The 18,049-nt window shown below is 43.4% G+C and overlaps 1 protein-coding gene across 2 annotated transcripts in view; it reads left to right on the top strand.

Moving 5' to 3' along the window:
* The window catches only part of LOC126266658 (glutamate receptor 1-like), a 380,473-nt gene that overhangs the window by 343,389 nt on the left and 19,035 nt on the right, over positions 1 to 18,049 (top strand). Inside the window, exons 14-15 of one of the 2 annotated variants that reach the window (XM_049971075.1) lie at positions 3,901 to 4,072; positions 14,724 to 14,968. In XM_049971075.1, the coding sequence (XP_049827032.1) occupies positions 3,901 to 4,072; positions 14,724 to 14,968 (417 nt within the window). Of the gene's footprint in view, positions 1 to 3,873; positions 4,073 to 14,723; positions 14,969 to 18,049 lie in introns of both variants that reach the window. The other variant, XM_049971074.1, reaches the window with a different exon arrangement.

The raw sequence follows: 18,049 nt of genomic DNA, 5'->3' as shown, positions 1-18,049 counted from the left end.
CGTCGCTGTCTTTCTTCAGTCCCAGCTGGTGCGTGTCCGAAACACGCTAGCTGTACTCAAGAACACGTCTCACCAGCGTCCTACATGTGGTCTCCTTTACATGTGACCCACAGTTTCCTAAAATTCTCCCAAAAACCGAAGTCCACCATTCGCCTTCCCTACCACAGTTCTGACATGTTCGTTCCATTTCGTATCGCTTTGCAACTTTACGCCCAGATATTTAAATGATTTCACTGCGGCAAGCAGGACACTACGGATACTGTATCAGAATATTACAGGTTTGTTCTTCCTACCGCTCCGCATTAACTTACATTTAGAGCTAGCTGCCCGCATCTCGTGGTCATGCAGTAGCATTCTCGCTTCCCATGCCCGGGTCCCCGGGTTCGATTCCCGTTCGCTGCAAAGTGTGATTGCGAATCTGAACGTCATATTGGGTGAATCGATAAATAGAAGGAAATATCATTTACAAAGTGTATTTTTAAGCAGCTAATAATATGAACTACAGCTCCCATAAAACAAATTCAAGTTGTTTCGTTTCCGTCATTAAAATGTTCTTCTTAGATTGCTTTCCCTGACCTAAAGATACGGTCTCGCTTTTTGCGTTCCCCTGTTTGTTGCTGACACTGAATACCGTGATTTTTCTTCGACAAAACCTCCATTTGAAAGTAATTCTAGCAATAAGAATTTCGTTAGAATTACACAATTAATCTGACGAAACTCAAGTACCATCCCGTGATTTCTGTCGCATCATATTGTTAACAGTAGGTCAACCCATAATCTTCCTTCCCTAAAGAACCCTTTGCACACCATATGTGAAATATCAACTACCTTCTACGAATACCCAACAATGCTTCAGCCCCTTTTTCTTATCTTTCCATTAATCCAGTATCTGGTCTTCGAGCTTATATTCAAACAGCAAATAACATAATTTTCTATTTGGAGTTAGCACATTCCATAAACGAAAACTGAAATAATTAAGGGCTGTTCAGGTCGTTATTGGTCAGGCCAGAAGTATTTTATAGTAACATATCTGAAGGCATATACAAGTAAATTTAAGCAGGATACACATTTACAGAGATATTTGGACGCATGTAAATTTTTAAATACTTAGAGGCGCTCTCGGAGCAAATACGAACAAATAAAAAACTTAGTATTTGGCTGCTCAGCTAACAGCCAGCACTGCGATGCAGAAATCATAAGCATCTTTATATGTATTGACCACACATTTTATTTTCCTATTACACTCGATTTCTTGCTATCAGTTCTTGACAATATATATGTCTCACATAGACAAGGCACATTTAGAGCCTACACCAACATCCAAAGTGGGAGTCGATTCATGACCTCTAAGCCACAGAGGTCGGCCTATTAAAGTTTTATTACAGTTCTTGAATCTATACACTGTATCACCTTTTATTATTTGACTAACTTGTTCAGAAAGACCATCGTGATAACAATTCTGGATCAGCGACAACAATTCGAGTCATGAGATCCGGTTCGGAACATACTGTTATACTAAAACAAAGACTTTCAAATGATCCCAAAGTAAAATAAATTTGATTTATATAAATGCTAAAGCAAAGAACTCTGAAAGAAACTAACCTTGGAAACCCATCCAGGCGACAGCAGTGTTACCAGGCTAGGAATGATTGCTAGTCAGACACACGCACGGTGCGTATAGTTTCAGTGAGAGTGCTGTCCATGTGTAGAATGGGTAAGCTGCGCGATCTATCTGAGTTTGAGCGAGGACTGATTGTGATGCCCAGAGGCTCAGCACGAGCTTGTCGGAAACAGCGCGACTTGTCGAGTGCTCCAGTGTCTTCAGCACGTGGAGAAACCTAGGTGAAATAACAGCCAGATGCCATTGGGTTGGGCGGCCAACCCTCATTACAGATGTCAGACGTCGTAGGCTGGACAAATTGGTAAAAAAGGACAGGCTACGAACTGAGGCGGAACTAAACATCAGCCTTTAATGCTGGACAGAGTACAGGTGTGTCTGAACACACAGTGCACCGACCACTCCTAACTATGCCCCCTGCAGCCGACGACCCATGCATGCGCCAATGTTGGGTCCACCAGAGCTCGTGCAAGCCAATATGACGGCCGTGGAGTATCGTAAACTGGTTGCACACCACACACAACCTTTGATGACGATCGTGTTTGCCAACCGGGAGTGGCACTTTTTCATTAAGATAATACGCCATGTCACACGGCCAGGAGTGTGATGGAATGGTTCGAATAACACAGTGGCGAGCTGCAACTGATGTGCTGGACCACCAACTCGCCTGATCTGAACCCGATAGAAAACATCTTGGATATGATTGGAAGTGCCGTCAGAGATCATCGCCCCCTCCCCGGAATTTACGGGCATTAGATGACTTGTGTGTGCAGATGTTACACTAACGTCCTCTGGAGATCTACTAAGTCCTGACTGCTTCCATGCCACGTCGCACCACTGCTATCATCTGTGCCAAAAGTGGACATACCGGCTACTAGGTAGGTGGCCACAATGTTCTGGTTGAACAGTGTAGATGACGCTTATGAAAGAGCGATAGGTTCAAATGGCTCTGAGCACTATGGGACTTAACATCTGAGGTCATCAGTCCCCTAGAACTTAGAACTACTTAAAGTTAACTAATTTCAGGACATCACACACATCCATGCCCGAGGCATGGTCTCGCGGTTCCAGACTGAAGCGCCTAGAACCGCTCGGCCACAGCGGCCGGCGGAGGGTGGTAGGGCGAACAGTACTTAGCAGCATCTTACCTCTACACTGTAGTTGCGCAGTTCTTTCAACGTTTTTGGTAAAAACACTTGAAACGTCCCCTTGGAAAAATTATACAAGACTGTGCTTAAACTGACACACAATATTTTTAGCGCAGCGCAATCTGATTTTCAAAAATCCCTACAAAGTCTTCGTTACTCGAACTACTGCAATACAGCGAGCGGCACTACTGCCAGCTAAATAAAAGATTCAAACTACGGAAGGCACTAACTACTGATAAGCATAGTTAGCGAATGAAAGATTTTAATAGAGAACAAACAATGTATTTACCTTAATAGTCATAATATATATAGCAGTTCATGACATCCAGTCTTACAAATTTCAAAACTCCGCCATCTCTCTCCCACATCCACCACTGCTGGCGGCTCACCTCCAACTGCGCAACGCTATGCGCTGTTCACATCCAGCTGCCGCTGCCCAACACTACAATGGCAGACAACAATGCAAACCAGCCACAGACTGCACACAGCACAGCCAGTGATTTTTATACAGAGCGCTACGTGGCGTTACCAACAAGAAAACCTAAACAGCCTACTTACACACTGCAACTACTGTCTTAAGGAATCAACATAGATTTTATCAGTAGGGAAAGCAGCTCTTGTCTGAAGATCTCTGAGAATCTCCGTATTATCTTGAGTTCCAAAAAAATTAATCAATCACAATCGATCACCGACAATGAGATAGGCTTTATCAATAATACATAACACTAATTAGTTGACCTACAGTCTGAAGCTCTAAATGGTGCACGGTTTTTTCGTCACTTGATGACAAAATCTTCAGAATTAGATACTAAAGTGAATGTAGAAGTTACCACATTGTTCCTTAATAGCAACCAATTTTACACTGCAATTTATCGTACAGTTCTCCTTTCTTTGATGTGATGTAAATAACCAAACGAAGGGTGGGGTTTTTCTTTGTTCTAATGTTACGGTTATGAATTTCTGCTTGCCAACATATTCAGTAACGGCACAGAGTGCAGAAACACGGACGTAAAGATATGAAGTCGTAGCACTGTAGGCCTCGTAAAGACGGGACAACGCCTCACACGTGTGTCCGCGGCTTTTGTGACGGACCCTGGCACTCGACAGGTCTATCTCTGGCCGCATCGTCGGCAGCGTGTGGTGGTTCTTCACGCTGATCCTCATCTCATCCTACACGGCCAACCTGGCGGCCTTCCTCACGGTGGAGCGCATGGTCGCGCCCATCAACAGCCCTGAGGACCTGGCCTCGCAGACGGAGGTCGAGTACGGGACGCTCTACCACGGATCCACTTGGGACTTCTTCAGGGTAAGCTGGATGATGGTTCTCTGCTATAATCTGGATTATGGCTCTCTGCTATGATTACTTTACTTATTCGTGTGTAAATCTGTATCTTTTAATCTACACCTTTGAAGGTAGAGCACACTGGTAGATACGTATATGGTCCATTGTAAAGTCCGCTTAAGCCAGATTCGAAGCGATCTGATAATGAGACAGAGGGAATTCCAATTGAAATATGTAATGCGGAATTGACTGTTACATTCCACGAGTGACGAACCAGCCCTTGTATAAGGTAGGAGGGAGAATTTTGTTTTCAGTAGAGAAATAATAACAGTGACGGTGAGGAAAGCTCAGTGATTTCAAACGTGAAATAGTCATTCGATATCACCGAAGGAACAAATTCATCAGGGATATTTCAACATTTATATAGCGCCAAACTCGACAGTCACTATGAAGTGGAAACGTGAAGGAGCAAACACAGCTAAAGTAAGACCAGGCAAACCCCATGTAGTGATGGACAGGGACCGTCAAGCATTGCCGAAGGTTGTTATAAAAATCGCATGAAATCAGGTTCGCACAATGACTGTAAGTAGTGAGTCCACAAGAATGGGGTCAACGTTAAGCGATGCTTGAAGAGGGGTAAAGAGCGACGCCACTTCACAGTAGGCGACTGGAAACGAGTGATTTGGAGCGGTGAATCACGTTATATCTTGTGACGGTCCAATGGAACGGTTTTGGTTCGGCGAATGCCTGGAAGACGTTACCTTCCAGCATTTGCAGTGTCAGCAGTGAAGTGCGGAGGAAGTGGTTGGGAGTGTTTTCCGTGATATTTTTCTTTAAAAAACGTTAAAAGGGGAAGCATATGAAGACATTTTAAAACATTATTTTTTGTGTAAAGTGGAGAACATTTCGGGGGCGCTGTGTGTACCAGCATGACACTGAAGCTCGTCATACAGCAGTATCGTGAGAAAATTGTTTGTTGACAATAACATTCCTAAAATAGACTGACCTGACCGCAGTCCGGACCTGGACGGAGTGGAATATCTTTTGAATGAGTTACAACGTAGCATTCGCTCCAGTCTCTAGCGTCCAAAATCATTAGCTTCTCTGGTTTCCACTCTTAAGGAGGAATGGGTTGCCATTCCTCCACAGACATTTAGGCTCCTCACTAAAAGTTTCCCAAGCGTTCAAAACGTCATAAAGGCGAAGAGTGGAAGCGCGCCATATTAATGTCTACTAATAGGTGTCCGAATACTTTTGATCATACAGTGTATTTGGAAAGGGATATGCAGTCCCCGCATTTGCCGTCTTCCCAATGGAAATCAGTCTAAAAACTCGGGCAGAATTGGAGGATGGGAACTATTTTTAATTTACATTATGTGAAAAGCTATTGCTTACGTGTATACAGAGAATAACCTATGACTTGCTCCACATGTTTAGTGTACCTACGCCGTTGTAAACGCTGACGACGAGATCGACGGCAACTGTTGCACGAACTTCCACCGGTACCTCTGTCAAACACATCTAGTATGTTGGTCAATTACTTATTTAGATGTTCGCTTGCTGCATGTATCACGTCAGTGCCATCTTTTTCCGATACAAGAATATTAATGATTGTTACATGTTTACCAGTGTTTATAGTAGTACATACTGATCATTTGCATGAAAGATCACATTTAAACTATCTTATATTTCATTTACGAATAAGGAAAGAAAAATATGTATGTAAGGTAATACCTGCACCTTCGTTAATTGGGTTTGGATGGGAATATTTTAATAAATCAAACGCAGAAATAATCCTTAGAATATGACTTGTAATTACCAATATTCACTTTTCCACATAATCACCAGCCAATTGGGTACATTTCTGCCAACGATGAACAAGTTTTCTCAAGCCTTCAAGGAAGAATTCGGCACTCTGTTTCAGCAACCACAACTCACAGTTCTCTCAGTGTCATCATCATAAGCATAATGATGTCCCCGCAGATGGTTCTTCATCATCGGGAACAAATGGAAGTCAGACGGTGCTAAATTTCAAGTCCGTGCGTTTTCATTTCAGGAATCAGCGTCCGGGGTACTCATCATGCACAGATGTTCCGCCGGCCGCTGTGGTCGAACGATTCTAGGCGCTGCAGTCCGGAACCACGTGGCTGCTACGGTCGCAAGTTCGAATCCTGCCTCTGGCTTCGATGTGTAGTTCTAAGTCGAGGACACTGATGACCTCAGATGTTAAGTCCCATAGTGCTTAGAGCCATTTGAACCATTTGAACAGATCTTCCGATAGCCAAACAAAGCGATAATGTGACACGCACGTTCATGTGAAATGCCATTTGTGCTTGCAGTTTATCTCTGAGCGATACGGCGATCATCCTGAATCAATCTGTCAAGATTTTACTTGTGAAACTCGGTGGTTGCTGTCACAGGGCCTCTAACTCTGTGTTTGTCACGCAGGTCAGATGTTCCCAAGTCAAAATCTTTAAACTTACTCGCCCAATGATGCACAGTACTCATATCTACACAATAACCATAAACTGCTTTCATTCTCTGATGAATCTCTTTTGGGGTGACACCTTCTGCTGTCAAGAATTCAATGACTGCAACTTGCTTATATCGCATTGACCGACGGTCTGGGCAGGGTTCCATATTTTACACTGTAGCAACACAACCGTTCAATGCTAAGGCTTCCCGCCAACCAGAGCTGTAGAGAAGAGGCTACGGAACAAGCTAGTACCTGCCGCATACCAATGCTGCCAACTGTTGAACAGTTACGAAGCTGGAGGCATTACTTTGCAGTCAACCCTTGTAATTCATACTGATTTCATACACTGTTTCACAGACACTACAACATACTGCAATGTACTGGATAGGTATCTACTGGTTCTTGTGTATGTGATGAAAATTCTAACTGGAAAAATTTAGCAGCTCTTGAATACTTTAGTAATGACCTATGGAAAGTTGTAATTTAGTGCACTGACAAGTTACTGGGGTAAACACTGTATGCACTATACATGCGGTTGAAACCGATCGCCCTATACAGGGTCGGGCAATTAAAAGTGGCCCGGACGAGTGGATATGATTGGATGTGAATGTATGCATGTATGCATGTAACTACACCCCATGAAGCGAGCACCACGTTTGCGCCCGCCACATGATCACACCACTCAGAGCGTAGTCTCTGTCTGTGTGTGTAGAGCAGTGCAAAGGGGACGACGGTACTCACAACGGAGCAACGGGTGTTCGTTGTGGAAAGTTACGTGACAACAAAGTCGTGGAAACGGTGTGATCATTTGTTTTCTGAGACGTGTAATGGTCTCCAGAGCCACCAAAGAGCGCCATTCAATGCTTAGTCCGAAAGTGGCATCAGACATAATCTGTTTCCAACAAGTGGTGGTGGTGGTGGTTAGTGTTTAACGTCCCGTCGACAACGAGGTCATTAGAGACGGAGCGAAAGCTCGGGCTAGAGAAGGATTGGGAAGGAAATCGGCCGTGCCCTTTTCAAAGGAACCATCCCGGCATTTGCCTGAAACGATTTAGGGAAATCACGGAAAACCTAAATCAGGATGGCCGGAGACGGGATTGAACCGTCGTCTTTCCAACAAGTCAAAGAAAAATGCGAAACGTGCCCACATACCAGAAAATATGGCTGCAGCTCACTAGAAAATGCTTCAGAGTCCTACCAAATCAACCTTACGCCTGTCGCAAGAGACTAGCACATCACGTCGATCATGTGGACGAATACGTCACCTGGGCCTGCACCTGCATCCCTACCGAGCGTCTGTTGCTCGTGCGCTGAAACCAGTAGATGCTCCTCAGCGCCTGCAGTTTTGAGAGTGGCTGTTCACTAAGATGACAATGAATGATTTGGACATGGATCTGTTCTTTATGTCTGATGAAGCCGGGTTTCACCTGAGTGGTTATGTCAACTCACAGAATCACAGGTTCTGGGCAGCGGAGAATCCGCTTAACTTACGTGAAACATCATTGCCTGATCAGAAGGTTGGGGTTCGGTGTGCTATTTTTGCAGGCCGCATTGCTGGTCCCATCTTCTTTCATCGGACGCTGATCTCTGCTTGTTACGTTGCCAACATTTTGAAACCATGAGCGTCAGCATTAACGGAGGAGGAAAAGAGATACAGTTACTTCCAACAGGATGGAGCAACTGCCCATACAGCCGGCCGAGCCTTGGAGCACATTTACACAATCTTCACGCCTGACAGAGTTGTTAGGAGAGGTCAGTGTGGTCGTGGCCCTAAGTGGCCACCCAGGTCACCTGATCTGTCAGTGTGCGATTATTTTGTGTGGGGAGCCCTCAAGTCTAAGGCCCATCGCAACAACCCTCATAGTCTTCAAGAACTGCAACACAACATTTCGGATGAGACTGCAGTAATTGCAGCAATCCAGCTTCGATTGGCCTTCTTCAACATGCTGACCAGGGGCCAAAAGTGCCAAGAAAATAATGGTGGTCACTTTTAACATTTGCAGTAGTCGGGTTAGTACTGTATTTCCTTTCCTCTGTTGCGTTTCTTTGTACCATGGAACTCTGTTCTGAAGGTCCCTTTTGTTTGCCCCACGCTATCTAAAGAAAATGTAGTTATCTAGGCATTATAATAAAAAGTTTTATGTTGTGAAAGACCGTAATGCAACCGCAATCATGTAGGTTGATTCTTACGCACAAGAAGACAGCAACCAGTCACTAATAATAATGCCATTTATTTAAGTATATAGCGCCGTAAGGGGTTTCGAACTGACAAGTTGGTTATCAGACGGCCGCTCACGAGATACACAAGATGCAATTTACATAATCGTCAGTTTTCGATTTTTATTCTCCCACTGTAGGGAGAAAACTGACGATTATGTTGTGAATCTTCTGAACAGCCGTCTGATGATGAACTTGTCAGTTCGAAACCCCTTACGGCGCTGTTTACTTAAATAAATAGCATTCATAATAGTGGCTGATTTATGTCTTCTTCTTTGTAAGAATCAACCTACATTAAATGTACACAGACACGGTCTCACCATGTCAGTATTAGACAAAATAGCAACCGCAATGATGATTCTTCATTACTGTGGGTTGTCAGCACGAATGGCAACCTCCACTTCACGCCTCTGAAGTGCTGTAAAATGACAGTGTAGCTGATTTTCTGTAGGACTGTTTCTACTCGCGAAATGAAGACATATTCAAATTTCTGGCAGTCGTCTGAGATGTCGCTTGCAATACGTAAGAGTTTTTTTAACATGGGTCTGAGATGTGGTGCAACAAGCAAACCACTGATATTGTCTGAGTAAATGATAAACGTCTGGCTTTCTGACCCCCATCTGGCAAGGTTTTATTTTGTCTTCACCTACATTCCAGAAGCCTACAAGATTGCAAGGTTTTAAACCTGGTTAGCCTGCTGGTCATTCCATTTTCCAATGCCTTACAGCATGATGTCCGGCAACTAAGAACTGTGGGGAAACGCGCTGCAATCCGTAGAAAGGATGAATCGCTAATGGGCCAGCATTTGCAGGACGAGGTAAGAAGACATTGCCCTGTATCTTTCACGTGAATAACACTTTCGAATGACGCAGACGTAGTACTCCTACGTCGGCGATTCGTGTGCAAGCTGTCAGTCTGCCACCACAGACAAATGTGATGTTAATCCAAGCTCTCTTAAAACGTAAGCTCCTCGACTATCCGGGACCATACTAAGGCTCTCTTTAATCACGTTCCTTATGACTCAATCCCGACGCTTATTCGGCAGATGGTAGTTATTGGGGCGTACATAAAGGTCACATTCACGAATACTGTTGCAGAAAGTGTTTCTGCCACTATTGTTTCGGTGTGGGTGTGTTGCATTGTGCTTTCTGTAGCAGCAGGCAGTGGGCGAGAGTTTAAGACAGTTGTTGACTGAAGGTGCTTCTCAACCGCTTTGCCTTGCCTTTTAAGTACGGGTATTGTGTTGCGGCGTCAGAAGAATAGTTAAATTACACTCTGCAACATTCCAGTATAGACTGACGATTTTCGTCCTACAAAGGATTCGCAGATTAACGTTCTAGTATCTCGGCTGAATCCTGAAGGTTTAAATCAGCCGCCTATTGAAATGGTGGAAATATTTACCATACACTCAACAATCAGTTAGATTAGATACAGGTGTTGAAGCGAGAGCGCTCTTCTAGACACGTAGAAATGGTACAGTATAGCGTGCCATTTCGTAAAAGCATGCCAGAGTCCGCAAGATGTGCAGTAGCAGTGGACTAGATAACGGCCAGACCGTACTTGTCTCTGATGTAACAGACACACCATCTTCGACCTCGTAGAGGCTCTGTGATTTTCACGGGCCACCTTCTCAAAGAGACCGGGTACCTCGATTCGGAAAAAAACTGCCGCCACCAGTCTTTACTGCTGTGGCCAACAACGTGTCGGTAACAGGGGTCGCCATATCGGCTACTGTGGATTGTAACATCGGATAGACGCGCGCAATAAATTACTCGCCCATTCAATTCTGGAGAACGGCGTCAGGTGAGAATTTGTGCCATCCAGAGCCACTTCCTCGCCATAAGTTGCAGAAGCCTCTGTTCACCGCCAAGTCCCAGAACATATCCATACGAAAACCACAATTAGTATCGAAGCACGGTAAATATTCACCTGAAGTGATGAGCCGCGACACGCGCTGTTATTCTCCTATAGCATATGTGTACCTCAAAATCCATCACATATGGTTTAATCCGCTTCCCAACAGGGCAGCGTATAGGCACATGGCGTAAATATCTTCATGTGGAGGCTGTTTACACAGTATGATTCAAGTGGTTCAAATGGCTCTAAGCACTATGGGACTTAGGTATCTGCCATAGACTGTGTCCTATATTTCATGAAGAAAAACAAACGCCTAAGAAGCTGCAAATTTATAACAAATTGTTCAAATGGCTCTGAACACTATGGGACTTAACTTCTGAGGTCATCAGTCCCCTAGACTTAGAACTACTTAAACCTAACTAAGGACATTACACACATCCATGCCCGATGCAGGATTCTAACCTGCGACCGTAGCAGCAGCGCGGCTCCGGACTGAACCGCCTAGAACCGCTCGGCCACAACGACCGGATACACGGTATGAAACGACGTCTTTGATGGGTCTGCCACTGTCCCTCACAGGTTAACGATACAGGAACCGACTGGCCGATAATGTGCATCATCATACTCGCCAGCAAAACAGTGCCACTAACCTACGTTTCCGAATTCTAGAATGGTCTGAGGAACACTCAACGGACCTCCTCAGGTTCACTAACGTAATTTCTATCAGACAGCCTTGAGACGCAGTTGAGCGAGATGTTCGACACTTGGTCTGAGCTCCAATGAATCCCCATGAGTTGTGGGCGACTGTCGAATGTTCACAGATCAGAATGAGTCCCCAGCTCTAACCGTGGCTCGTGGAATTGCGACGACGCGCCGCTGTCGCCATCTTGGCGGAAGAGGGTGTTATTCACTTTTAGGTTGGTGTCCCCGATCTAACTCCTCAGGGAACAGAAGAGAATCGAGACGCTTGAGATGTTGCGCAACAGAATAATGTTAAAATTACGTGGAAAGATAAGACAAGAAATGAAGGGGTTCTCAGCAGAATCAGCGAAGCAAGGAACGTATGGCAAACAGTGGCAAGAAGAAGGAACAAGACGACAGTTCATGTGTTAGGACATCAGGAAATAGCGTCCATGCCACTATAGGGAGCTGTAGGGGTAAAAACTATAGGCGAAGACAAGACTGGAATATATCCGACAAATAATGGACGACGTAGGGTGCAAGAGCTATTCTGAAGTGAAGAGGATAGCGCAAGAGAGAGATTTGTGGCAGGGGCCGCATTAAACCAGTCAGAAGATTGAAGGCTCAAAAAAATAAATATATGAAAATAAGAATAAAAACCAAGAGTGTTACACAAAAGCTCAGGCCACGGATGACTCTCACTTTCTTCCTCTCTCGTCGAGTTCTGGCTTGCATTACTTTGGTGTTTCGCGTTTACGTTAACTTACTCGGTGAGGTCTAGGATTTCAGCCTGAATAGCGTTGTGATTTTGGACCTTGTGCTTACAATTACTACTTCGCTGTGTTCATGGATTTGCTCTCTGGACTACACAGTGATTGTTCCAGACGTATTATGCGTTGCCCGGCCACTTTGTCAGTCTTTCAATCTGAGACAAGTTCATAACAAATTCCGCCCATTGTATTTTTATTACATTTGTTGTTTATTAACGCTTTCTATAGACTGGAAACGTGGTAATTCATTTTTATAACCGTGTAAGAGTCATATTAAGATTTATCTAGTAACAGTGCTATGTTTATGAGTGACACTGTCGTTTCCAAATTGCGAACGGTTGTTCGGCACAAACTTCACAAGAGAAATGATTTATTTCCAGGCTGTTGGAACTAAATTTAACTGCTTAAATTGTCGTTTGCAAGTGTTTTGAGGTGAAATCTACGTATTAACCTATTTTTTACACTGAGATGACAAAGCTATATATACAGATGGCTGCAGTATCGCGTATACAAGATGTAAAAGGGCAATGCATTGGCGGACGGGCATTTGTACTCGGATGATTCACGTGAAAAGTTTCCGACGTGATTATGGCTGAGACTTTGAACGCCGAATAGTGGTTCGAGATAGATGCATGGGGCATTCCATTTCGGAAATCGTTAGGGAATACAACATTCCGAGATCCGCAGTGTGATGAGTGTGCCGAGAATAGCAGATTTGATGCATTATCTCTCACCACGGAAAACGCAGTGGCCGATGGCCATCACTTAACGATCGAGAACAGCGGCGTTTGCATAGAGTCGTCAGTGCTAACAGATAAGCAACATTACGCAAGATAACCGCAGAAATCAGTGTGGGACGTGCGACGAACGTATCCCTTAGGAGACAGCAGCGAAATTTAGCGTTAATGGGATATGGCAGCAGACGAACGACGCGAGTGCCTTTGCTAATACCATGACGTCACCTTCAGTTCCTTTCCTTGGGTCGTGACCATATTGGTTGGGCGCTAGACGACTGGACAACCGTGGCCTGGTCAGGTGAGCCCCGATTTCAGTTGGCAAGAGATGATGGCAGGGTTCGAGTGTGGCGCAGATCCCACAAAGCCATTGGCCCAAGCTATGAACAAGAAACTGAACAAGCTGGTGGTGGCTCCTTAATGGTGTGGACTGTGTTGACATGGAATGAACTGGGTCCTCATGTCCAACTAAACGGATCATTGACTGGAAATGGTTATATTACTTGGAGACCAGTTGCAGTCATTAATGGACTTCATGTTACCAAACAACGATGGAATTTTTAAGCATGACAGTGCTCCATGTGTTCAGGCCACAGTTCTTCGCGATTGGTTAGAAGAACATTCTGGACAATTCGAGCGAATGGTTTGGCCGAACAGAGCGTCCGACATGAATACTATCGAACATTTATGGGTGATAATCGAGAGGTATTTACATCCACAAGTGCGTGTACCAGAAACACTTGTAAGAAGGCTGTTTAGGTTTTCATGTTGGCAACGCCACGTAGCGCTCTATATGAAAATCACTGACTGTGCTGTGTGCAGTCAGTGGCTGGTTTTCATTGTTGGAATATTCGCTATTGTAGTGTTGGGCAGTTGGATGTGGACAGCGCATAGTGTTGCGTAGTTGGAGGTGAGCCGCCAACAGTGGTGGACGTAGGGAGAGAGATGGCAGAATTTTAAGAGCGGACGATCTGGACGTATGTCCGCCAGAAAGAGTAACTTTGTAATACTGGATATCATGAACTGATATATATATTATGACTTTTGAACATTATTAAGGTAAATACATTGTTTGTTCTCTATCAAAATCTTTCACTTGCTGACTATGCGTATCAATAGTTAGTGCCTTCAGTAGTTAGAATCTTTTATTTAGCTGGCTCGCTGTATTGCAGTAGTTCGAGTAACGAAGATTTTTGTGAGGTAAGTGATTCATGAAAGGCATAGGTTATTGTTAGTCAGGGCCATTCTTTTGTAGGGATTTTTGAAACTCAGATTGCGTTGCGCTGAAAATATTGTGTGTCAGTTTAGTGTTGATCAGAATAAGTAAAGAGAGTAATGTCTGAGTACGTTCAGTTTTGCTCAGCTGATTGAAAATCAAATAACGTGGAGATTTATTAGCACAGTAATTCATTAACTTTTTTTAATGGGAGCTTTCACACTAACGCAGTTATGGACGGACATAGAGGCAGCACGGGTGAACATTTCTGCGGGGGACTTCCAACGATTTGTTGACGTCACGTCGAGCTCCTGCTCTGCTCCGGGACAAGGAGGTCCGACACGATATTAGGTGTTATCCCATGACACTTGCCATCTCAGTGTATATCTGCATAACTAATATTTTTTGTTTACGTATACCGCGAAGTACAACACAATGCTTTGATAACTGAAAACGCTCACTGCCAATTACGACAATTAAATTAAGAACAAAAGCTGCTGAACTTCAACGTTTAACCAGATGTTTAATCGGTACCTTTTAGTGCAGTAGCAGTAACTTTTGTCCTTCACAGTTCACACTGCGCTTCAATTGCTTATATTAATAAATTCCTTTATTATTCTGACAGATGTCGCAGATCACGCTGTACAACAGTAACTTTTCTCCTTCACAGTTCACACTGCGCTTCAGTTGCTTATATTAATAAATTCCTTTATTATTCTGACAGAGGTCGCAGATCACGCTGTACAGCAAGATGTGGGAGTTCATGAACTCCCGTAAACACGTGTTCGTGCGCACGTACGACGAGGGCATCCGAAGAGTCCGCAACTCCAAAGGGAAGTACGCGCTGCTGATCGAGTCCCCAAAGAACGACTACATCAACGAGAGGGAGCCCTGCGACACCATGAAGGTCGGCCGCAACCTGGACGCCAAGGGGTTCGGCGTAGCGACTCCACTGGGTTCACCTCTCAGGTACGCACTTCTCAGTGCCGTGGCACCCGCAGGGGTGGGAGTGGGGGCAGCCGCCCCTAGTGAGAATTCATTTAGTTCACGAACATAAAAAAGACATGCAACACCAGGGATTCGATGTTTATAACCTTAAATACCTAGAAATTTTTAACCGAAATGACCTGAAAATATCGATGTTGTTGTTGTTGTTGTTGTGGTCTTCAGCTCCAAGCTACTCTATCCTGTGCAAGTTTCTTCATCTCCCAGTACCCACTGCAACCTACATCCTTCTGAATCTGCTTAGTGTACTCATCCCTTGGTCTCCCTCTACGATTTTTACCCTCCACGCTGCCCTCCAATACTAAATTGGTGATCCCTTGATGCCTCAGAACATGTCCTACCAACCGATCCCTTCTTCTAGTCAAGTTGTGCCACAAACTTCTCTTCTCCCCAGTCCTATTCAATACCCCTTCATTAGTTATATGATCTACCCATCTAATCTTCTGTTGCACCACATTTCGAAAGCTTCTGTTCCCTTCTTGTCCAAACTAGTTATCGTCCACGTTTCAATTCTATACATGGCTACACTCCATACAAATACTTTCAGAAAAACTTCTTGACACTTAAATCTATACTCGATGTTAACAAATTTCTCTCCTTCAGAAACGCTGTCCTTGCCATTGCCAGTCTACGTTTTATATCCTCTCTACTTTCATAAAAGTATATAAAACTTACTCAAGATATTGTAAAGTGAGTTATAAAATGATATAGGCTAATGAGAAACTGAGGAAAAGGTTGGAATAATTTAAATCGCTACGACTTTCTTTAAGAAATCTAATGCTTCGAAGGTGCCCAAAACTGAAGAACCACCTAAGAGCTACTGCAGGTATAAACAGCACGCAGAGGTTCTCTAAAGTAAGTGAACATGCACAGAAAATATGTGCTTGTACTTAAAAAATCTTCCAACATTTTCTGAAATAACTGAGGCGTATACTTAAGACATTTTCCTTTAGTTTCAAAACTAATCTAAATTATCGACACGTAGGTATCGATATTTCAGTAACGGTCGTTATGTTTGATACAATATCGATACAAAATGTCGATACTTTTGTTACAATATTCAAACCTTGTACAAGTTAACGTTAGTAAATGATGTGACGATGACAATAAACCGATGAGCCATTAATTTATTTTCATCATGTAGCAATATATCTTGAAAAACACTGTTGCTTTTATCTGGAAGGATGTGCATTGTTCGTTCTAGGCAATATTGAAGGAATCAATTGATCTGACGTTAAACGCAAACTTGAAAAAACGAAGTAAAATCTAGAAAATGACATATCCTTGAAAAATTAAATACTATATAGAATGTACATGACGAAAAATAAAACATAAATATACATTTCTATAGTCAGAATAGTCAAGATTTTAGTACTTCTGAATAATGTGTAGCTCATAAGGAAAGGAAGATCACATGTCAACAATCTCCAGGCCTTAGTAATAAGCTATAACAAAATTAAATGAAGCTGCTGATTGACTGAATGACGAAAATATTATACGTCTACGCGGTCACATTAAGAAGGTTATCCATGGTGTGCGTTCTGTCTAGGAAATGTTTACTGCCTAGGTAACAAAAAAGTTACCCTTCCAATTGCCACGTCACAAACCTAAAATGGTTGTTGGTGTAACAAAACATTTGCACGAGAAAACACAAGTGGATACTCGTCGTCACTGGAACGTCTGCCAACCTGTGCGATCTAATTGTGACTGGCACTCTTTTAGCCATTATTGGAAAACAGCCTTCAGTTAATTTAATATTCACAACTGCAAATAAGGAACACATCGAGCATGAAAGTATCTTTAATGCCCTTTCACAAATTGCTGTGATTTCCGTGTGTCATTTGTACCACAGCTACTAACTGATGCGATAGACATGCTCGCCTCAGTTGTCAGCAGTGTTAGACAAAAAACAAAGCATTCCTCCTCTCACGTCTCCCACCCCGTGGAGTCTTCTTCTTCCTCTTTTCCCCAGGTTCCTCCATTGGCTAAAAAATCTGAAACAAACTGTATAGTTTTATATTTTGCTTTATCCTGCAGGTTATGCGCAAACAGGAACACGGGGAAAGTTTCCAAACAAATCGACTCGAAATTCGATGTTGAAGCTTGTGGTAGTGGTCCAAAAGTGTAGTATGTGGGAAATATTATTCATACGAATTTTTAATGACAGAAAATTGAGAGAATAGGGTTTATGACTGGACCTACAAAAAATAACATAAATATCCAGAAAACTATAATTATACTGTTAGCTTGTTTATAACACTGACCAGGTACTCTAAGTGAACTAAACAGGAGAAAATGATGAGAAAGTACAAATACCCTCAAATTTTCTGAATCATGTCTATGGGGAAAATGTTTTACCTCTATTAACGTGGAAACTTGCAGGCGCCCCTGCTTAATTGTAGTCCTCTCCCTTAATGTTGTTGGCCAAATAACACGTGGAAAGATAGACGACTTTAATTGTATTTGAATTTTTGTGGGGGGGGGGGGGGGGGGGGAAGGAGAAGTCATGAGTGTTCTGCTTTAATGCAACCTGTCACAACTTCCCCAGCCGTGCCAAACTCTAAGGGTAGCATTGAGACCCAACGACCTCCATTATTTGTTACGTACATTCCAGTCCCTACCTGTCCTTACAGATTTTCCCTCCATGGCTTTCTTTAGAATCCTAAATGCTAAGCGTAAGTACAGTCATACTCAAAAGTATCCGAACGACCTGAATTGCATTTCGCCCGATTCGCATGCAACCGGCATAACGCAGCTGTCTAGCAGGTCCCCTAATCGCTCCTTGGTACAGTCGTTCGACTATTGAAAATGGTTCCAACATGTGACCACTAGAAACACTGCTCTCTATCGCAGTAACTCAAGATGTAAAGTAATACCACGATGCTACCAATATCAAGGACACCTTATCGCAGATAAGACTGTCCTTAAGGGCTGTAAACTCACATTTTTTACAATAAATGAAATACCTGAAATGTTACCACTCACATTATTACGTCAGATAGGTAATGGACGTAGTAAGTTCGTCGTATTCATGATTTCCTCTTC

This window comes from Schistocerca gregaria, chromosome 4 (genome assembly GCF_023897955.1).
Source record: "Schistocerca gregaria isolate iqSchGreg1 chromosome 4, iqSchGreg1.2, whole genome shotgun sequence".
Taxonomy (NCBI): Eukaryota; Metazoa; Arthropoda; class Insecta; order Orthoptera; family Acrididae; genus Schistocerca; species Schistocerca gregaria.
This window is presented reverse-complemented; position numbering and strand designations above follow the sequence as displayed.